At 42.9% G+C, this 23,405-nt stretch overlaps 1 protein-coding gene across 1 annotated transcript in view; it reads right to left on the bottom strand.

The window, feature by feature from the left end:
- Positions 1 to 5,939: 5,939 nt before the first annotated feature.
- skia (v-ski avian sarcoma viral oncogene homolog a) overlaps positions 5,940 to 23,405 on the bottom strand; it is a 57,083-nt gene continuing 39,617 nt past the window's right edge. Inside the window, exons 2-7 of the mRNA XM_028409595.1 lie at positions 13,070 to 13,180; positions 12,423 to 12,538; positions 11,704 to 12,008; positions 11,293 to 11,621; positions 9,959 to 10,189; positions 5,940 to 9,277 (exon numbers count right to left, since the gene is read on the bottom strand). Of these exons, the coding sequence (XP_028265396.1) occupies positions 9,089 to 9,277; positions 9,959 to 10,189; positions 11,293 to 11,621; positions 11,704 to 12,008; positions 12,423 to 12,538; positions 13,070 to 13,180 (1,281 nt within the window). The 3' untranslated portion in view covers positions 5,940 to 9,088. The remainder of the gene's footprint in view (positions 9,278 to 9,958; positions 10,190 to 11,292; positions 11,622 to 11,703; positions 12,009 to 12,422; positions 12,539 to 13,069; positions 13,181 to 23,405) is intronic.

The raw sequence follows: 23,405 nt of genomic DNA, 5'->3' as shown, positions 1-23,405 counted from the left end.
GTATCACAGCGTGAGTTTCCAGTTTCCACGATCGCCCGCCCCCCTAAACCCCGCTCGTGCTCCCCCTCTTTGTCCATATTTGGAATTTTGGCGGACGTGACGCTGCCAACATGGCGGCGGTCATCACGTCCCGGAACCTCCCACTGAGCCTCAAAACGGCTGACGTCACGGAAGCTCTGTCCATAGTTTTTACTGTCAATGTACTAAATACACATTTAGTACCATAACACTGTTGCAACACAATCTGAAGGAAAAACACCATATTTGGATGATAATACATCTACCAAATGCAACACATGATTTATGCTAGGTGGCAAAAATGGGTCATATTACATGAACATACTGCCCAACTTTATCTGATCGTGGCACTAATACAGCCGCAGCAGACCATGTTAGCATCCTCATAACACTGCGAGGTTTTATCATGCAGCTTTAGTTAGGAATTAAAAACTTAAGATTAATTTTTAACATATTGCTCTTTTAATGGGACCAATAAAGCCACTAAAGTGTGAGGTAATGTTGAGGACAGCACTGTGGACCTCACTTCAGGAGTCAGATGTTTAAGTTCCCCTGACACCACAGGTTGTTTTGTTTTCACCTGTTGTTGTAGTGAGGCATTTAAATCTGCTGGTTAAGGTTAGGCATTAACAACGGAGAAACGGCTTAGGTAAAAAAAACAAAAGTGTTCTATGGAGGTGTAGCAGCGGAGGGAGCCTACACAAAAATAGACTCTTCTCAGCAGGTTGAATAAAGCAGCCAGCTGACCTGAAGGGTCAGATTTCAGGCAACTTTGTTGCATAACATGTATTATTATGAGCGTGCATATTTTTTAAGTTCTTTCAAATATGTTTAGCTATTTCCACTGAGAACAGAGTGAAATGTTAGCCTGCCCTATAGCTGTAAATATCTAGTTCTAAAAATCAGTCTAACTCACCAGAGAGGCTAAACACAGTCTCTCCTTACTGCTGAAAAACACAGCAACACTTTCAAAGTGTATTCTTTTTCTTACTAGTTACACCAGACACACAGTATGTGCATAAATCTAGCAGCCGGTGAGGATATTTCCTTGGCACGTTTACCCACCTGGCACAGCAGCGGTCACTTCATTAATAATCCCCAGCATGGAGAGAGGAGGGATGAGCCGAGGATCTTTGTTCAGACAGGTGAGCCCACACACAGTTTATACGCTGTGGTCTAATCCTTTGTTACACAGAGACTGGGTCGCTTATTCTCATTGTGCGAGCTGTGGGAGACACCTTTGATTGAAATCAGCAGTTACCAGCTTCACTGCTGTGAAAAAGAGTACAAGTAAAATTACATGCAACAGGTTATTGTTCGGTTTGTATCATTCTGCTATTTTAAGACCTGATTTATGTCTAAAAGCAGAATGTATTGGATTTTATTGTGAGAAGCATACAGTGATTGTCAAATGTTAGGAGAACATGCATCTTTTGTTTCCAGGTAGGTGTGTTTCTGTCTGTTATCCTGGAATGTGTAGGCCTAACGGTGAGTAAGTCTGCGATCCATTCACTTCCTTTCTTTCTCTGCACAATGTGCAGCTCAGTCTCATGCCGTTATGTGAAAGAGTTGCATACTATAACGTATTGTTTCATGCACAAATCGTCCACTCGTCCACAAATCATCGGCTATGTTGCTATCATTAACAACAAAGTTAATGATAGGTCTCACAGCTCATTGGATAGATGAGGAAACCTTAGAGTGGAGATCTTCTGGTGCTGGTGTCTTCAGCACCAGCTTCCTCCACATCAAAGGTGTGCATGCCACCTGTTGAACTTAGACACCACAACAGATGCTGCCATGGCAGAAGAGAAGAATGAGACCTACAGACGGCTAGAACATGCAGCCTTTAGGAAATGCCAAGCAATGTGGAACAAGATGACTGGTGTACTGCAAGAAAGGTGATGAGAGTCATATGTATTTGCTTATGTCATAAAGGCATTCCATTGAGTCCATTGCTTCCCTGACCTGCACTATGAAGAAGCCTTCAGTCTGACACCAACACATACATAGGGTGGCTCCAGCCACTAGAGACAGCCAGACTAGAGCCTTCCTACGAGGTGTGTGTGCCACTCACACATCACAGCCATTCAGGATGGTATATAAAGTGCTTTGGTGGGATGATAGAAGACCCTGAAGTTCAAGACCACCTGGACCGAGAGGGCTGATATCATAGAAGCAGTTATGATCAGTTAAACATTTAGTCTTTGTTCCCACTCGACATGTCATAAGTGCAATAATAATAAGTCAGAAATATTGCATGTGGTGTGTTTGCCACTGCAGATCAAGTCTATGTGAGACAACACCTGGAAGAGATGGCAGAGGCTGGGGTGGAGCAAATTGGGCAACATTCAACAGATGTAGAAAATTTCTTCTCCTCAACAAAGTCCAGAATGTCAGAAGGTACAGGGGGCTTAATGGGTATCACGCTTATGTGTCAGACAAAATGGATATGCTGAACTCATTTCTCAGTTCTCTCAAACTCAACACTGGTCTGCCTGCCTCTCATGCCTGTGAGTGTCTCTTCAGCTGGGCTGCTGTTCACAGGACATTGTCTGGGATGGACCCTCAGTCTGCACGAAACCTCAATACTTCACTGGGGAAAAAACACACTGGAGACATGAAGCACAATTCAAACTGAAATGCAGTAGTTTATAATTCATGCCCGCAGTCATGTCATATATGAGAAGAGACGGGCTGGCAGCAGGGATGTTTTTGGGCTCTGACGCAGCAGGAGATGCTCACATCATTACTGTTAGACTACAGTAATGATGATATACTACAGTACTACACTTACAGTTTATGGTGTGATTGGTTGTTAATTGTGTCATGTGGCCTATAAGCAGAGTTTTCGGTGACGCCTTGCTGCCTGGTGTATAAACCTCTCAACGTGGTTATCTTTGAACTGTGTTTAAATTTGGGTCGTATCATGTTCTTAATCTGATAAAACTATCAATATCAGCAAGAATCAGAAAGAGCAGAGAGGAAGTGGTTCACGTGTCTCCCCATGTCTGAAGTCAGATGTGCAGAGCAAGTGCAGATCTAACAAGCACAGGCAAAGAAGGACATGCATATCACTTCTGAGCCTCCACACAGCCAACCAGCAGAGGGGTGTTTATCTTTATCTTTTTTTTTTTTGGAAAGCTCATAAATGTTTGAACACAACAACAACAGAATCCAACAAACAGCTCAGACGGAGCACGCTGACTGAAGTAAGTAGACCTGTCAGCGTCTGCAGGCTTTCTGCATCTCTTGGCTTTAAATTTTGGACGGGAAATAAATTAAAAGTTTTTCAGGGAGTAGCAACCATAAACCAAAACCTACACTCTGAGAAGCCTGCAGCTACACCGCGCACAGACAGTTGTGTAACAGCAATGTGTGTGTGAGTGTGTGTGTGTGTGTGTGAGCGTTCGCGCTAATGAATGTTTACATCGAGTACTGTCAGGCTGAGTGGGCGTTTACTGGAGACCTAGTGTACATTCCTTTCTAGTTAAGTGTTTGCAGCTCATCTTTTTCCTTTTTAAGGTTTTCACAGTAATTATGGAGGTTTCTCCAGCAGCTGCCCTGAAACCATATCTGTGTACACAAACCGGATGAGAGGCTGGAACAAGGATAAGAAGAATGTGTTTTGGTTGTCTGAGAAAAAGCCTGCATGCTTTTTAAGTCATCTCTTTGTAGTGACATTGTGCTGTTAATAGATTTTTTTTACTTTGGTTTTGTTCCTGTCTGTGTTCCTGAGCTGTTTTTATTTGCCCGTTTTATTCTTTAAATGTTATAATTAAGGACTTTTTGTCAGGAAAGCAAATGGTCGTAGATTAGTTTCCTTTGTGTTCTCAGGCCATAAACACTGGGGCCCATATATGTGTGATCAAAATCCTCTGCTCTCTCAAAATTTTGACTCAAGTGGTGCGTGAGGAAATGTTAAATCACATGTTGGAAGCAGTAGCAAGAATTTAGCCAGCATTGGAAGAGAAAGGTACGACCGAGGCCCAGTTCAGCTGCTGACTGCTTTAGGTTTACTTTCAAAATTTTCAGATGGTTTTCTTTTTCCATATACTTGATGTATATTTGTATTTCAATACAAATAATTGGTACCAGTCGCACTGAAGCATCTCAGCAGTGTTTGACTTTAGGTATCGTGTTCTTTGTGTTATATGCATGTGGTTTCTTTCTCCAATCAAAAGCAACATCTTTGTGACCAAAGCACTGAAGTACTTAGTATGTGTTTATTTTAGTAGTGTTAATGAGAATAGAGGAGAGGTCAGAGGGTGAGAGGGGGATTTGAGGGGACAGGGAACTGCTCAGTGGATCATGTTTGTGTCCCCCGACAGCGTAGGTCTATAGCAGCATAGCTGTGCTAAAAGTTAAGAATTTATCGGCCCTATGATGCCTGTTATACCTGTGGCTGAGGTGACTATAGCTATACCTATCAGCCCTACACTTTAGGTAAGGCTAATTACATGCTTTACTAAACAGAAAAGTTTTTAGTTCGGTCTTAAAGGTGGAGGCAGTGTCTGCCTCTCAGACCCAGATTGGTAGCTGGTTCCATAGTAGCGGTGTCTGATAGCTAAAGGCTTGTTTTATGAATCCTAGGAACTACAAGTAAACCTGTGTTCTTTTAGGAACATATGGTTAGATATAATGGAGCTAGACCATGAAGAGCCTTGTAGGTTAGAAGAAGGATCTTGAAGTGTATTCTTGAGTCCACTGGGAGCCAGTGAAGAGACGCTAGAACAGGAGAGATATGATCCCTTTGGCTGCTTCCTGTCAGAACTCTAGCTGCTGCGTTCTGGATCAGCTGCAGGCTGTTGATGGAGTAATGTGGACATCCTGACAATAGAGAGCTGCAGTAGTCCAGTCTAGAAGTAACAAAAGCATGAAGAGATTTTTCAGCTCTAAGAGAGGATGCTCCTGATCTTTGCAATATTACAGAGGTGAAAGAAGGCGGTCTTAGAGACCTGTTTAATATGAGAGACAAACGACATGTCTTGGTCAAAGATAACTCTGAGGTCCCACACAGTCGAACTGGAGGCCAAAGTAATGTCCAATCCAGTGAAAAAAGCCATAATATAGCTCGTAGGGGTATACTCTTACTCTTTTTCAAATTTCAGGTCATATTAAAATTTGACAGTTTTCAGTTTTTTTAATACCACGGTGCTGTCTGAAAAGCCAGACTAAAGCAGATTTAAAAATGATCAGATTTCCAAAACACATGTACATCTTTTCCAAATTTAGTTCATAATATGGCATTTTTGAAAGTTATATCATAGTATAGTATGACAAAGCACAGTATATGTCCAAAACAACTGAAAAAAGCCACATTAGTTTCAAATTTCAGATCATATTACTATGTGACGTTTGTCATTTTTTTCATGGGTTATATAGTATAGTATGAAAAAGCACATTATATGCCCAAAACTGTGCGGAAAAAGAGATAATATAGCTGCCCAAAAATTGCTACATAAGAGTTATTTTGGGTCACATGGCAAATTCATCATTCCCATTCTTTCTGTAGGGTAGAGATTGTCCACTAGTCTACATTGTGGGGCTGTTGTTGCAAATGTGCCATGGGTTGGGTATTTGTGTTGTGGGTTTTACTTTGGTGTTGTCGCTTTTGTTGCATTTTTGTTGTGGATTCATTGTTGCTGGTTGTGTATTCATGTTGTGTTGTGCCTTTTTTTGTATTCGCGTGGCCCTTTGCAGGCCACAAGTAAAAATAAATAAATACATAAATAAATAAAAACACTCAAAGCGCTCCAACAACAAATGTTTTTGCTGTATTAACAGATTTTTTTTTGTGCAACCTGAATTCAAAGCGGAAACACATTCCGTCTGCAACATTATCAAACTAATTAGGGTTTGTCCCGTTTCCCAAAACAAGGCAATAAAAAAAAAAAAAAGAAAGAAACTGGGTCATTGAATCTGGACAAACAACTTTATTTCTGGTAATGCATCTATACACTGTACATTCAGTCACTGTAGTATATAAGCATAGCTATTTTCAAACATAATCTCATAAAGTCCTTTACTTTACAATATAGTCCGTGTCGTTAGAGAAAGGGGGGGGGGGCGGGGTTGGGGGGGTGGTGTCCCTAAAGAAGGGAGGAGTGAAAAGATGAAGGGAGACAGATGAAGAAGCCAAGCTTTTTTTCATACTGTATATGTGGCATTAATAAATGGAAAGCTTACCTCTTACATAAAAATACTTCTAGAACTGTATATATAGTATTAGCAGCAGCACAGGGCTAAAAAAGATACATGAGGATGACGGGGGACAAACTGCAAGGTCTTGGTGTGTGTGTGTGTGTTGGTGTGACCCATACTGCAGGTCTGCTATCTGATACTGAACATACTGTTAAAAATATATATGAAGTGGTGAAAAAAAGTCATTCAATATAAAGACTCTACAGTAAAAAAAAACAAAATGAAAAGAAATGGATTAACATGTTTATGAAGGGAATATTCTCTGACGCACTGCATTAACTGTTTTTGAAACATCTCAGTTAAAAGACAAATTAAAAAAAAAGACAGCTATTGTAAGAAAAGATTTCTTTTTGAAAAAGGAAACACCATGTACATATATTATACAATATTGTAAAATGAAAAAATATTTACACTTGTAAATTCTTATTCAAATCTTCACACTGGCTAGTATTTGTCAATAAGATGGACTGTTATTGCTGCTTTAATTAGCAAAAAATTATTCTCCTTTAGAAAAAAACAAGAGCTTTTTTTTTCCTTTTTTTGGAGCGCGCCGAGCCAAATAGCGCCTCCATTTTTTTTTTTGTAGAAAACCGTGAGTAAACTACGTGTAGGCTATCAGCTCTTTTTGTTGTTAAGTGTAAAAACAATTACAAAACAAGGTACCAATTTTAGATCACAGACGCTGTTTCTCTCAGAGCGACAGAAAAACGGGCTCTCCGCATATATAATGCCCTCTTTATTATTATTAATATTATTATTATTATCCTCCACGTGGGACAAAGTCGGCAAACTGGGAAGTTTTTTTATGTACAACCCCGAAGCGAGTGGCTTTTTTTCTATAAAACATCGTCTGAACATGCATATCCTTGATTTAAAAAAGAAAACACTCATTCAAAGGGAAAAAGCTTCGTTTGTTCTAAGGAAATAAAAATTCTGTAAACTGGTTTGTTTTAGGATGACTGATACAAAGAGCTGCTCAACGAGGGAGGGGCTTTTTAATTTGAAACCTGCAAAACAGGAAACTGATGAGACCCCCCTCCCCCCAACCAACCAACCAGCTTCATCATCAGTTCTCCCAACTCTGGAAACCTTTCGCCCTGCATCCAGGCACTTGAGGTTGTCCAGCATTGCATTGATTATTATTTTTTTCATCTTTTTTTGTGTTGCCTTGTTTTTGTTGATTTTTTTTTGCAAGTGTGAAGTTTTTTTTTTTTTTAATAATACATGTTCCTCTTCTAAATAAGACAAGTTGCTTTATATTGCATAACACAATAAAACCCTTACATGTACAGTATCAATGCCCAATAACTGACTATATGTATGGCAAACCTTCGCAAAAATTTCATGCATGAAGAAAATGAGTCGTTTTTTTCTATTGAAAAAGAGGTGAACATAACAGACAAGCAATAAAATATTCTCCACGTTTAAAAACAACATCAACAACCAAAAGGAAAAAGGAAAATTAACACAATGTACATTCTGATTGCATTGTACCCACAAGTGTGGCGGCGGATTTTTTTTTTTTTTTTTTTTTTTTAAACGGCGTCCGCCGTCCGAGTTTGTTCCTGTAACTCAATGTGTGCTCAATTATATTACAAAGATGGGAAGAAGGTGCTGCCTTTTCAAATCAAAAAAAATCCCAGAATGCATCAGCAAGCGACAGCTACACTGTTTTCTTTCTGTTTATTTACATTACGTTTTTGCCTTAAAAAAACAAAAAACAAAACAACAACAGTATTTATTGGAGATGCATATAACAAATAAAATGCTTACTGGGTTTATATGGTAGCAGTCATGTATAAGATGTTTTTTCAAAGAAAGACAATAGTGGGAGTACAATGCTTTATAACAGTATTTGTTATGACAAAGTGCGATTCATTATTGTAAAGTAAAAAAAAAACAACATATATTTATATTTACATACCTTAATTTAATTAAAATGAACATTTTGTGGTTATTGACAAGAGTTTCCATCCAGCCCACTACCACTTCATGTATGCCAATTGGAGTAAAAAAAAAAAAAAAACAAACAAACAAAGGTAACAAGGCCACACTCACATCTGGAGTATTTTATCTTTACAAGATAAAGACTTCAGGGTTCTGACCCAAATGTTTGAAAAAAACATATGGCAACCAGTGTGTGTGAGATGGAGACTGTTGGATATTTTTTTACTGATCATCCAAAACAAGTGCTCAAGGTCAGTGTGTTTTTAGTTCCAATCCCTTGATCCAATTTCTTTTTAGAAAACAGTGTGAGGAAAAGACCCCCCCCCTCTTCACACCTTAGTGGACTGTGATGGCTACCTGAAGGACCAACAAAACCACAGTGGCACTGTGCGAAGTCCATTTGTTCTTTATATTTTGTAATTCCAATTTTTGTTTGTTGTTGTTTACATATTGCTATGTAGTCTCTGAAATAGCTTATGAAGCATCCTCCGGCTTTGTATCATGGCTTCAGGCCCGCACTGCTGCGACACCTCTCACTGCAACACGCTGTAAAACCATCATTTCTTTTAGCAGTTTTTAGCACAGTCCTGTTTCCTCGTGTTGGGAAAACGCAGTCACACTTTGTGCTGTACGCCTCTTTTTTTTTGTCATTCAGTCCTGTGAGTTCAGAAGGTGCGAGTCCGTGCTTGATTTTAGAGACACACGTTTTGTGTTTCCAATCATTGTCTGAAGGAAACCTAGCACTTGATTTTTCTCGGACGAGGACACACTCCTCTTTTCGTCTCTGTAGAGTCTGTGTTTGTTTTTGTTTTGGGCGATGAGTGTAAGAGGAGGTGGGCAGAGGATATGAGGGGGCATCATGGTGTTGAGGGGTGGGGGGGTTGGGGGTGGGGGTTGTATGGGTCGGACGGCTGCTGGGTTAGTTGTCAGCGTGTGTGTCCCTAGGCGTCCCGTCTTTGTTGCTGCTGGATTTGGGCCGGAGTTGATGCTGTAGCTCCTTCACAACCCTCTCCAAGTGCTCTCTGGCCTCCCGCTCCTGCAGCAGGTCGGCTCGGAGCTGCTCGCGGTCAGCCTCGGCGTGCTGCAGCTTCATCTGGAGGTCCTCAATCTGGAAAAAATGAGGGAAAGAACCAATGAACACCAACCAATGATCCAGTTCTAGACCAACACATTTATACACCTGCTTACACATTAGACATAGCTAACAGCTGCCTCTTCCTCCTCCAATCTAATAATTAGATTGAAGGAGGAAGAGGCAGCTGAAGCTAGCAAGTAGCATGTTGGAAGATGATTCTTGCTGTCTTTGAGAAAAAGACAAACGCATAAAAGATGGCAGTGATTGGACCGTAGCTTTGTGTGTTTCTGATCTCACAAACGGCGAAGCCTTTTTTCCATTGCTGCACCAACTTAAAACATGTCATCTTAATGACAGCCTCTCAGAGGTGACTGCGCTCTCTGTGGGGAAGCACGCAGACACAGCTGGAGAGCATAACCTCCCTCTTGTTTTGTCTAATCTGCATTTCCCATGGTGCCTGAGGGAAGTCGACGTCTCTTCCTGTTTCCTTTTCATACGTCTGCGCACTCAGGGCTACACCCATTTATTTTTGACTGGGGAGGAGGAAATGGCTCTTTTTCTTCTTCTTGCTTCCCTGCTGACCTTGAATAACATTGCATTTGCAGTGAGGGCATTGATAAAACTGTCTAGACGTGCTTGTATCTCTGCTCTAGTTTAGTGTTTCAGAAATGTGTCATACAGACATTTTTCATCTCAAAGTGCCTGCGGACTGACCTGTGCGGAGTACTTAGCGCGGAGACGTCCAGCCTCGCAGCCTTTATCGCAGACCCTCAGCTGTCTGGCCTGCTCCAGCTCCCGCTTCAGACGGATTCGTGACTCGTTGGCTTCCTTCATCTTCTTCTCGCTCTCGGCTCGCAGGCGCTCGATTTCCTTCCTCAGGTTGCGCTTCGCCTCCGTCGCCTCCCGCAGCTTCTCCTTCTTGGCTACTCGCAGAAACTCGAGCTCCTTCAAAGAGGAGATAATAGAAGTCAGGAGATTAGAAATTCAGACAGTTTCACTCCTGTCACATTTTAGTTAGCGCGAAAAACATTTTTCTTTTTGGTTTTTGCAGCATCCTCTCACTGCTCACAATGGTTCATTTTATGCCACACATGCATTCAATGGCCATTTGAAAATGTAAAATGTCAAATTTGAAATTCTATTTTGTAATCAATCTAGGACGCTGATGATTATGTAACCACTGAGCATGTGTCTATATAGCTGCTTCTGAGCTGTTGACACTGGAGACTTGTTTCAGTAGGTTGCAGTGTCCATGTCAGTGTTTACATTGAGCAAAGTCAGGGGTTAGGGTAATGTGTGGGCTGACAGAAGTTGTGTTTCCTTCCTGAGAGAGTGTGAATGTGTGTGTGTGTGTGTTGTGGTAACACGCCCATCTCCTTCTCATGGGAACCTAGCAGCTGGGACAAATATGTCTGTCATCAAGCTTTGTTGGTTCCTACAAAAAGAGTGAACAGAAACATCACACCCTTTTACTCTACAGAGCCTTTACATAAGACCTCTTCCAGTCCCATCAGGGTGTAGGTTCAGTCAGCTGAAGGAGGAAGTGTACCAGTGACTTGTTTAAAAAGTAAGGCCGCTGCTGATTTTGCTTGGATTTGTGCTGCCACTGTCCACAGCTCCTCTAATCCCTGATGGAAAATGAAAGTGGAATGCTGTCGCATTGGAATTGCTTTTCTTTGCTCAGGATGCATCATGTGTTGCTCGCCCACACAGACTCCTTTCGTTGGCGTTTTCTTGTTCTCTGTCCAAGACCAAAAATAAAAATGGAAGTCTGGCCTTTCCTTTTGCAGCAACATCCGCTCTCATTGTTATCACTTGCCAACTCATGCTAAGCTTTGCAGACAGTGAGAATGACTTCTAATCCACTTCTGCTTCTTGACGCCTGAGCTCAACCGATTTCCTCAAATTCTGTCTAGTCTAACTTTTAATAATGTAAGTGAAAGTTTTGAGTGTGTTGTTGTACGGGTGGGAAATCCTTTAGCCATAGACATTATAAAGCATTTTTGATGATACTTGTTTATTACTTGGTAAAGTGAATGGAAGCATACCTGCTGGAGGCTGCGTTTGGCCTGCAGGGCTGATCCCAGTTTCTCTTCCTGCTTCACCCTCATCTTAACGATCTCATGCAGAAACTTCTCCTTTGACTCTTTGGAGTCCAGTCCACTATCCAGTGCCTGCCTCAGGCTCTCCAGCTCTGACTCCAGTCCCAGCTCCGGAGGGGTCATGGGGACTGCGACGGGTGGGACTGGTGGTGTAGAGCCTTCAGCTGACGTGACAGTGCAGATGGGCCCTTGGGCCCCTGGGGAGCTCAAGTCCTTGGCAGAGCTGCTGGACGAGGTGAAGGATGGTGACGACAGGGAGGACAGGGACGAAGTAACTGTTGGGAGAGACCAGACACAGAAAGATTAAGTTTGGCAGCTGATAACAAACCGTCTACACACACTCTGCTCTTTGCTTACATTCATCGCGGCTCTCCACTTCAATCTCCACCTCAGAGTCTTTGTCGTCAAGCGGTGGGGGTGGCTTGCTGGCAGTGGAGAAAGGACGGCAGGGGGCCTCTGGTGCAAGGGGAGGGAGCTCTCCTGAGGCTTTTCTCTTGCACGCTCTAGAGTTAGGGTTGGCACCCTCACCTGGGGGTTCGCCTCCACTTGGGTGGGAGGTGCTGGGTACAGACGGGGACATAGGACCCACTTTTCCCAGGGGCAGTGGAGTGAGGGCAACGTTGGGGGCCACCGCATTTTCCAAGCTCTTGTAGTTGTAAAAGCTAAAAGGAGGACAGATAGTTTAATTGTGTGTCTGCTGATAAATGTTGCATGTATTAGCAGCATATTGTTTTTGAGCATCGTAGAGAAACGCTGAAATAAAGTGCCTGCAGCTTTTTCCTCCCACTTCAAGAGAAACTGGGCCAGATCAACTGCCTGCACTGGCAGCACCATGCCAAGTGGGTGCCCACAGTATGAGTGCGTGTGAATGGTGGATTGTGGGAGGCTGTGGTACAGTCAGACTTGACTTCTGTGACACCAGCCCACCCAGACAAGTGAGAGAGCATGCTGGGAGCTCATCACATCCAGATGAACCAAATGGATGTCATCTCTAGATATTTCACTGTTTATAGGTCAGTTCTTTTAAATACAGTTAAACTGTGTTCAGTGACTGTGTCTGCCGCTTTTGGGCTCACCTGTCTCTGAGCAGAGCCAGAGGGTGACTGGAGGGCTCCTTATCGCCAGCGGAGATGTGGGGCGACCAGGGCCTAAAAGCTGAGGGCCTCTGCCTGGGCTGGATGCAGTTAATCCCCTGAGAGAAAACAAACACATTTGAGCACTTTAAATGACAAATAGTAAACAGTTGTTGTTATAAATATTCACTGGAGCCTGACTGAGATCGGATCTTTGGGTGAGGGTTACAGTGCATACTACATGATACATAATAACAGCTGGGCTCTCACTCCTTGCAGTAAATGCTAAAAGGGTGTGAATTGGCGTGTCATCGTAAGTAATTGTGCTGTAGAGATTGATGTGTTATGAAACCGGAGAGGGGTCAGCATGAAGATTAATTGTTGAAGGCATTCTAAGTATATCTCCATGGTAGATTTTTTTAGGGAATATCGATCTTCACAGGGGACATCCATCATTATATTGTGGTTATATTTTGTTACACTGCTCAGGGCGTCTACGGTTACCCCTCTCTCCGTTAGCACAGCTCGCCAAATCTAAATTTATCCTCATCCAAAATCCTCTGTATAATGTTACATGACATCTCATCTCATGCAGTATGCATCATTAGCTTCATCATGAGCAGCTACTTCCAGAGGTTAGCGACACCAACCTTATTGGGGGCAGGCAGGAGCCATTCGTGCTGCTTCTCTTTGTCTGCGAGTGGGGACTGTGACAGAAGGTCTTCATGTTTGGCCTTTTTCATCGGGATGGGATCCGACGCCTGGAAGAGAAGATGGAGGTTTGTTTAAAAAATGTGCACTAACATACACTGGCAGGGTAAAAAAGTACAAACACATACAAGCTGATTTGTCCCACGTGCTGTGAATGTGTCACAGGTTGCCCACTTGGCAGCTGGCTGAGGGCTGTCACCCTAAATGTCAGTGAACTGAAAATGCACCCAAATAGTGTCAGACGGGCCAATAACTGTGTGTGTGAGGTGTGATAGGGGAGTGCCAGGAGTGCCAGCTGAGGTGTCTGATAGCTAGAACTGTCTGTGTTTAAATTTAGGTGTGGTGTTGACTTTGTGTGTATATTTGTGTATCTTTCTATTTCTGGGGTTAACCCACACACACACACACACACACACGCACACACACAAATGTGTGACAAACTTGTCTCAAACATATACACACATGCACACAGTATCCAACACCAGCTAGGTGTGTTTAACCATGGGCAGCCAAGAGAGGAGGCAGGAGGTGACTGGGGCAGTGTGTGCGCCTGTGTGTGTGTGACTCAGTCTGTCACACACAGATACCCATATATACAGACAAGCAGGGGTTTGTTTCTCTTTTCCTCTGTTAGGCTGGCTTCGAGGCTATGACCTCAGCCTCTCCAAGCTGTGGCTGTCACTAGTTGCCACACACACACACACACACTGACACACAAATTAAGAGGCTTTTGAAAAAAAAATAATTATTGAATGCTACTGGTGTTCTGGTGTTTCACTCTCAGTGTTTTAGGATCATGTGTTGGAGTGGAGGTCACATGTAATGCAGAGCTGGACTGTCAACCCAGTGATATTTCTAAAGGGGATACGTTCTCTCTCCTTGTTTTTTGTCTTGTGTTCTCTTTTTCTGAGGATCTCCGTCAAGAATTTTAGGCAAGCCCGCAGTGTGCAGGACTAGGCAGACCATGCTGTCTTGCACACATGCGCGCACACACACACACACACACACACACCCCTGCATGGTGTCAACAGGTGGTCATTTGTAATGGGGTTAGCTTGTCTCACTCTGTCTTTATCTCTCTGTCTCTCTCAGCCATGTTGGCAGTGTGTCATGATGCGCCACATGTCTGTGTAATCAGAGCTGCTCTCGCAGGAAAGTAGCATGGCTAGACGAGCAAATACTGCTGAGGTCTACTGAAGTGACAGCTGTCCTTGAACCACCAAAGCCCTGATGTACCACTGTATGACTTTCAATGACTTTCCAGACCACCTATAGTCTATGACCAGGTGTTTTCTCTTCATTTGAGCAGTTTCTTTAGTCACAGTTACTTATATGCAAATTTAAGTGCATTAACATAAGAGCAGAAAAACTGAGTTCCTTCAGTGGCCACTAGAGTGTGAATCCAAAAGCAACACATTTCCCACCGATTTCCATGTTAAGTGTCTAGCATTTCAGCAGAAATACATTTAATAATGTATGGTTTTGGTCTCACTACAATAAATGGAGTGGGCACTTTGTGTGACAGGTGGTGCCGGTTTGCCAAGGTCTGACCATGCCCCACCTCTTTGCTGATTTTTGGATTAGCCAAGAGTCATAGGTTAGCACCCTCACCAGGAACATTGTCACCTTGGTGGAAAGTCATGCCTCAGCAGAGACAGATTAGGGTTTATCCTCTGGGTGCCGTAAATATCTGCATTCTTTCCAACCAACAGATACAGTCTACATGAATGTGAAACCACGCACATCTAAAACTGATCCAAGAAAACATCAATTTGGTGCCAGAAAGTGAGCTGATTACTATTTTCACCATGACCGTCTGTCTGCCTGCAATACATTAGGATTCACTAAAAGTCACAAAAGGTGACCAATATGTTATTTATTTTGTTTAAAAGCCCTTTCTTTTTTTAATTAAAAAAAAATATTGTTGTAACTAAACAGGCACAATGATGGCACAGTGGAGTCCAGACTGTGGTTGGTTTATGCGTTATCCAGAGATGAAGAAAGAATGCCCTACATATCGCTGCAGCAAAGCAGGCTAGAGGCAAGTGACTAGCGCCTGCAGTTCAGCCCAGAGTGGCTGATCTCATACACACACACAGCATGCTGGCTCTGGGCAAAGTCTCAGTGCCACGTGCCAGTTCTTGTCTCGTGGATTACCAGTTGCCAATGCCGCGGCTCTCCACCGGGGCAAGATCCGGTCCCAGTAATCTTGGACGGAGGAGAGCGTTGGGGGGTCAGCAAAAATTGGCAGCTGAGCACCTGGGGCTCAACGGAGGGGGGCTTCAGGGAGGAAGAAATCTGCATGTCTGGATTACTGAACAGTGGGACTGTGAGACATGAGGCAAACAGTCGGGCTGGGAATTCCTATTTAAAAAGTGTCACTGGTTCTCAGGAGCCCATGAGCAGGTTTCAGGGGGATCCAGTGCAAAAATGAGGAGCAGTGTAATTTCATTATCGTTTCATTCACTTGAAATGATCCTATTATAGTGTGTGATCTCTTTCTAAGAGGGACCCTGGGATTAAACATTAATGTAGTGTGACATGATTGGACACACAACGAGACCCTGACCGTGGGGTGAGTGGAAACTTCTCCCTATAGCTCTCTGACTTACAGCAGCAGACCAGGCTGACTTCAAACGCAAATATATATATATTTATTATATATATAAATATATATAAATGTGTGCACACATCTATGCACCTTGCAGCCAGCCCTCTTTATGATCTGGTGTGGATTACCCAGCATAGACAGGATGTCACACTTCTAAGATAAGACCTTCTGATTAGCTGAGGTGTGTTAGACATGCCCAGACTGCACCACCTATATACTCCCAACACCTTGCAGCGAGAACCTGACACCTCACAATATCCACACACTAGATGGTATCAAGGGGATGACTCTGACCTTTTATTAAAAGTCAGATATCAGAGCAGCAGAGCTCTGTGGTCTGAGTTTTTGGCATGATATTATCCAACATTTCAGCACTGGATCTGTGCAGCGCGTATCTGTCAGATGCTAATTTACAGCCCGTTACTTCACACATGGCAGTTAGGAATACTCCTTGCACTCTTAAAGTGTCAAGTCACAGGGCAGCATATGTGGAAATAGTGAGAGTGTAAGGCTGCATAGGAGCTTGTGTGCAAGCATGTGTCTGACAGAGTGAATATGGGTGTATATGTCTGTTAGTATGGCTGTGTGTTTGTGGCAAAGACAGGATGGGTGGGGTGAGAACAGACTTCTCAGTTAAGCCTGTGCTTTTTGAAAATCCTCACAGTTTCACTTCCTGAGTCTGCAGGCCATTTGTGTTTTTCACAATGAGATGCAATACTATGGACAGTATTATGTGTATGAACGATGTGGGATGATATGCAGTGAAATAATTCCTAGCTGTGGTGGAAGCATGTTTTGCTGTACGACTTGTTTGTGAATGAAGAAGACTTCCTTTTTAACCCAGAGTCTAGCAGGCAAGGGGCCTTTAAATGTATATACATTAGACAACAATGTAACACACTTCTACCAGAACTTCCACATACGCAGAGATGTGCACATGTAGTTTAGAGTGTTGTGAAAGACAGTGTAGAAGTGAAACGTCTGATGACATTGTCACACTTTCACAGCGTTGACCTTTAGAGAGTTAAATAATGTTTCCTTCATATAAATGCATTAAATGTTGGAATTCAGCATGGCTTTAATAAATGAGTCGAGAGAGAGAGAGTTAACAGAGAGGTGCCTGGTATCTGTGTATAGGAGGGTCATCCAAATCCTACCAGCTCTAAGCAGAGCTGTTCTGGTGACAGACAGCCTTTTATGAGGCGAAGCAAAATCATGACACAATCTGTCATTTTCATCAACCCCTCCGCCACCACCTTGTTTCGTTTCTGCCACTCCCTCATCTCTCTCAGTCCCACCCGCCCTTCTCTTTTTGTCTATCAGTCTGACTGCGTTTCCTGTGTCATAGATTACAGGATGTCCTTTGCAAACAAGCAAGATTCCAGACAGAGAGAAAGAAAGCACAGTCACACAGAATCTTCTAGAAGCATGGTTGAACATGGTGTCTGAGTCTCAAAGAGAAGCTGGTAATCTCTTTATGGTTATATATATATATATATATATATATATATATATATATATATATATATATATATATATATATATATATATATATTATACTATAGCTCACAAATGATGCATTTAAATGCAATTTCTGTTTCAATTCTAGTTATCCTAAAGACTCTGCCATTCTAAATTGTTGTCATGTTATTTTTGCTTTGACCACATACCACTATGTGTCAGGAGTCACGTGACCACATGGCTGTCAGGAACAAACAGCCTGTAGTGGTATGGTGCTGAACAGGTTGCCTAACCCAACACCCCCTCCCCAGACTAGACTGAGATGAAAGGGCAAACAACCTGTTTTCTTTGCTCTTTCTTCACTCGGCAGGGTGAGCAGAGCCGCACCCTGCCTGTGACCTGACTTTGGCCTCTCTACACGTCTTGCTGAGGGGCCCGCAGCAGTGAAAAGGGAGGGGCCCTTCCTGCAGGCGAATGTTGAGCTTAGCTCACCTTGTAAAGAACCAGCCACAAAAAGCCCACATATGCAGGGAAACAAACAGGTGTCAGACAACATGTCGTTTCACTGTTTATGCAAAAGGAAAAGGAAAATCTGACCTGAGATGTTCAAGTTCGTGGTGGAATTCATTAGCTCTCAGCCTTGGAGGAAACAAACAAGCTGCATGTATCACTTTAGCTTTCCCCTGAGGGATGGCAGGTTTTATGTCTGTTGCGAGCTGAATTGTTATGAGCAGTGTTGGGAAGGTGAGATGTTTTGTCTGGAGAGTTGAATTCTCACCACCTGTCTATGCTAATTTCACAGTAGGAAAGGCACACACTCTTCTCCTTTTAACTCTACGTGTGTGTGTGCACCCAGATGAACATGCTGCAAGCGTATCTGCTTGCTAGAGTAAGATTCCTCGACTGCATGTTTGTTGGCTATACTCGCACACACACACACACGCACGCACGCACAGAACTCCAATTTTGGCAACTAGTTCATCCCACCATCGTCTCCTTGGCTGAGGAGTCACTGAGAACAATGGGGCTTCTGTCTTCAAAGAAGTAAATAGCAAAAACACTTTGCATAGCTACATTCAAACTGTTGCAGCACCGCACTGCACAGTATCAAATCAGTCTTATTATTCAAGAGTTCTCAGACTTGCTGAGGTGCAGTTTTGACTTCAAGCCGAACTGGTTTGCTGACTACACTTGAAATGACCTCATCTAATATTCACTTTGATATAGTGAGGAGTCATTTCTTCTATGCTCAGCACATAAGTAACTCTGTTCACTTTTAGTTTGAAATTATAAAGAGCAAGTATTCACTTGTTGAGTGGCTAAGACACCTGTGAGGCAAAAACAGAACACATAAATGTATGTGTGTGCGCACAGACAAATGGCAGATGTTCAAACTGATATGTCCCCAACAGTACCTGCCTGTATGACCTCTTTGCTTATTGGGGGTGGAACGATTCACAAAATCTGGGTTCCGTTTTCGGTTCAGTTCGGTTTACATTGTTGAGGCTATTTCTACCTTTTGAACACTCTGGATATACCACAGATCAGCATGGAAATTTAACTAAGAACAATTAAACTAAAACGCAGCAAACAGTTGCCAATTAAAGGGAAAAAGCAGTGACCCTGCTACTTGTAAGACAGCCAAAAACAACTTGTATAACTACCTTCATTTCCACCCACTCCCAGTGATTTCCTAGAAGATCACCCTGACCCTAAAAATCTGACATTTCAATTCACATTTGAGATTTTTTTTTCCAAGAAGAATTTCATGGCAGCAAGTCTATTCCCAGGAAACGTCCAGTTTGTGGACAAAACAGAGGAGCAACCTCTGCTGCCATTACTTCCTCAGCACTAGATACAAACACAAAAACATGACTGACCAACTCTGGGAATTAGCTAAAATGCTAAATAAGCTTAGCAGATATCATCACAGCTCCCACTTCATAAAGCCAGAGTGTGTTATGCTACTCAATGGTAGGTTAGGCTCTGAAAGGAAAAATGGCTGAATTACACCCCTGGTCCCAAAAGAAATGTGAGCCAACATTCCACAACACATCAGTAAAAACAGACAAGGGAAAGCAAAGAGGCTGGAAAAAAGGACCAAGGAAGAGACAAACATAAACAGTTCATGGCAAAGGATCAAGTCCATACAGGGAGCAACACATAAACAGACAGTTTCTCAGATAAAAGTATCTAAAAGGCTGTGAAGCAGGCAGCTTTGTTTGTAGCTGGACCACCAGCTAAAAGCCTGTTAGCTTGAAGGGTCACAGATATCTGATAGAGGGGAGAGGACAATATAAACACCAAAACTGAAGTTTCACATGACAGCAGTGATATGCATGGAAAAACTTAATAATGAGAGGAAAGACAACAAATGACTTCTCTTGTACTGCACACAACACGTGCGTGCACACAAAGAGAGAAAAGGAGAAGGAAAGGGAAGAAATTGGGTAGGTTTGGGAAAGAAGCAGGGTCTCCATTTCCTCTCGCCAAATTTGCTTTGGCAACTCTTTCCGTGGGAATGGTGAGAGACCAGCTTTCCTCAGCCAGGATGAGGGAGAGAGAGACAGAAAGAAAGAGAGTGATTGGCCCACAGAGGAGACGGAAAGCTAAAAAAAAAAGGAGAATTGGGGGGAGGGGGGGTAAATAAATACAGCTGGACGTTTCCATGGCTTTTCCTTTTCCATCTCTTCCTTTGGCTTTTGGAATTGTGGATGCTAACGTTAACATTAATATGCAGTACTACAACCGTGTACATTATTTCACATACATCGATTATATCATATACTTAATGACATCAAATAATCTGTGCTTTAATTATAAAAACGATCGACAGTTATTGGCTTCATTTAAGATTTAATTAGGGACAATTTCAACAGAGTCTGTATTATGCAGCTTGCAGTGTTGATATGGCCAAAAAAAGAAAAAACAAGAATTGAATATCCCTTTCATGAGCTGAGACAACAAATGTTTAAGAGCCATCTAAAAGCAGGATAATTCAATTTGCTCCATTTTGAAGTTATTCTAATCCCTGCTTATACACACTAATGGGCAGTTCCATTGATCCAAGTATGAGTGTGTGTGCATGCTCTTCAGTTTGTGTGTCCAAACTCACATAAAGATGTCTGAATGCGTACTAGTTCATAATATTAAATGACAAGCCACACTGTATTCCCTTTTTTGATATAACTCACAGGCCTAGCAGTTAAAGTATCAACTATTTTCATAAGTCAGTTTGATTGACAAAAGATGTGACATGCCAAAGTTTTGTTTGGCATTAGAACTGTAGAATAGCAAAGGATTCCTACGTTTACAAGCCTCGTAAACGTTGGTTGGAAGAAGGTTGTGGGGAGGCATGAGAGAGGAGGAATCTGCTGATGGCTCTTTTCCTTGTATCTGAGTAGAGAGTTACCCTGTTTTAAAGGAGGCCACGTGTGAATATGGGTAATGAGGGGAGTGTGTGTGTGTGTGTGTGTGTGTTAGGGTTAGGGCAGAGGGTGTATTTTTGCTTGGAGTACAACATGCCCTGAGGTTGAGGTTGCTTGTGAAAGGGTTAAGTCGCATGGCTGAGCAAATACATAAATAGCACTGCTGTGTGTGTGTGTGGGGGGGCATGGACAGTGCTGCCAGCTGGCGTGGAGGAAGAGGGCGAACATGCACACACACACACACACACACGTATAAGCAGGCAGTTTGATTTCCAAGTATTACTTACGGGGCAATGGAACACCAGCAGGCATTTCGGGTACCCCAGTCCAGACTGCAGCACATGCGTTGACATGTGACAATCTAGCCAAAAGCGCTGCACAGATGCGCAAACATGCACACACACACACACACATATATATGTTTGCACATTCATTCAAACACACACAAATGCAAACAGAGCGAAAAAGCAAACCAGTTCACTCCCACACATCAAAGATCTTGCAGCAGTGGAGTGAAGCTGCAGTGACGGGCCTCATCCCAGTATGATGAATCACAACTCAACACCTAAAACAAACTTTCACCCCCTCTTAACTGCTCTAAGATGGACACCCCAAACAAAACAGACACACTCCCTGCTGTACATCCTTGGAAAACACTTCACTAATCTGACAGGATTAGAACAGGTGTGGGATCTCTGTAATTATATGAGTTTTCAATTTGAAATCTGACGTATGGAATTATATGTGTTTCTTATTGATGGCCACCGCTGTTACTAGATTATTATATCAAACTGGCTTGGGTGTACATCCTTATATGGGACAGGTGAATGGCTAGCAATGGTTTGCCAATCCAACGTGCGCACTTGAGCTGGTGGCTTGTCGTGCATGAATCCTCCTGTTAGAGAGGCGGATGAGGGGGATTTAAAGAGAGGGTGGGGGCTTGTAGTCAAATCCCCTCTCATCTTACGGGCATCATTACGCCTGCTAAAGCCTCATCCCTGGAGCCCTCCACTACCAGGGACTCAGGACAGACCACCAATTACAGACTTAACCTCTCTCCTGGCCTCTCTGTCTCTATCTCGCTGACACCTTTTAGCTGCAGGGAGGGGGTTGATAAAGATGCTGCCTCATGGGAGTTATTGAAACCTGCCATTATCTGCTGAGAAGGGCTGAGTGTCGCACAGACGCAGACTGAGCCATCTGTGGGCCACAGTCACGTTATGAAAAACACAGAAAGAGATGTCAGCAGTTCAAATGGAAACAAAGTCTTCAAATAAATGTAAAATCATATTAGGATGTGCACATGCATGGGGCACAGCCTGGACATATAAGACCTTGTTTACAGTTTGCACTCGATGCTTCCAGGATAAGGCTCACACGATGATAATACACAGATGAAGTGGTCTGCTGTGACTCAGTAGCTGTAAATGAATCACTGATCACATAAACAAGCCACAAGCAATGGAGGCAGTGAAGGTGATATCACGGTTTATAGGATTACAGAAGGTGTGAATCTAACAATGTGTGATTCTGGAGGGGATTGGTCCACAAGAGCACCTGGAGGAGTGGTGAGCAACTGTAAACATTGCAGGTCATTGACTCAGAATGAATGCGTTCAGCCATGTGCGTCTGTGTTTACAGTTTATGTTAACAGTAAACAAAGGCAAATATGGAAAATGCACAGTGTTTCTAATTCAGAAACTGGAACCGTTTTGACTTTCAAATCCCAGCACCAGCAACAGTGACAGGTTTTGACACAAATATAGAAAATCCACCACTTTCTCTAGCAACTTGACCCCTATGCTCGGGATGCCTTTTTGCTTAAAGCATGATCTGGTGAGAACCAGCAGTGGGAGCAGGATGAGGTGGGATTAGAACTGTCTGATGGATTGACAGCAGAGCAGGTCAGCAGTGAGTTCTGTTGTCCAGTCACTATTTACCAAATCCCCTTGATTAAAACCAAAGACCCCTGACCCACCCTCTAGAGAGGAAAGGGATCAATTTGATTTGACATCGGATTTTGTTCAGATATTTCAGGAACTATTTTACTATTTCAAAACAACTTCTATCCAAATGTCGATCAGAGACATGCTTACATGCTATGGTTACATTACTATTTCTCAGCAAATCGTGCTGTTTGCTTCACTGACCTCTCACTTTACACAAAACAACTAGTCTTCCAGACCAGGGCTCACATGGCCAGAGGCTAAACTTTTTTTCCTTCCTGTCTGTGTGGTAGGATTAGGTCAGGCTGTCAGCTGTTTCAGACACCATGACTAGCCACTGCCGCTTTCCTGACTGGGCCGCCCTGCATGCTTTTTAGACAAACCGCTCAGCACACTGGGCCCTCAGAGGCAGACAGCAGCTCCACTATATGCCCCATAAAAACGCAGCTGTATCTATTGATGGCCGTTGTTTGTTGTAGTTGGGCATTAAGTGGGCCAAGCATGGCCGCACTAATGCATTTGCAGACATGGCGGGTCAATATGAGCGCCATGCTGAGCCCATCATCTAACGTGGAGAAACAAGCTCTTACACATGCTGGCTGCTGAGATGCAAGCTGTGGTCTTCAAGTGTCATTATGTGGAGAGACAGAGAAAAACAAGAAGGGGGAGGCAAAGCGGTGAAATGAATGAAGTGTGCTATGTAAAATACAACACTCTGTCTAGATAGTAGCTATAAATATAAAGCCATACAGGCTGCAGGAAATGTTTTCCAGGAACATTAGAGGCCAATTACTATGTTTGGTGGATGCTGAGTTCTCTCTGTGGCCCT

Source organism: Parambassis ranga, chromosome 7 (assembly GCF_900634625.1).
Source record: "Parambassis ranga chromosome 7, fParRan2.1, whole genome shotgun sequence".
Lineage (NCBI taxonomy): Eukaryota > Metazoa > Chordata > Actinopteri > Ambassidae > Parambassis > Parambassis ranga.
Note: the sequence above shows the minus strand (reverse complement) of the source record. Positions and strands in the feature narration are given on the sequence as shown.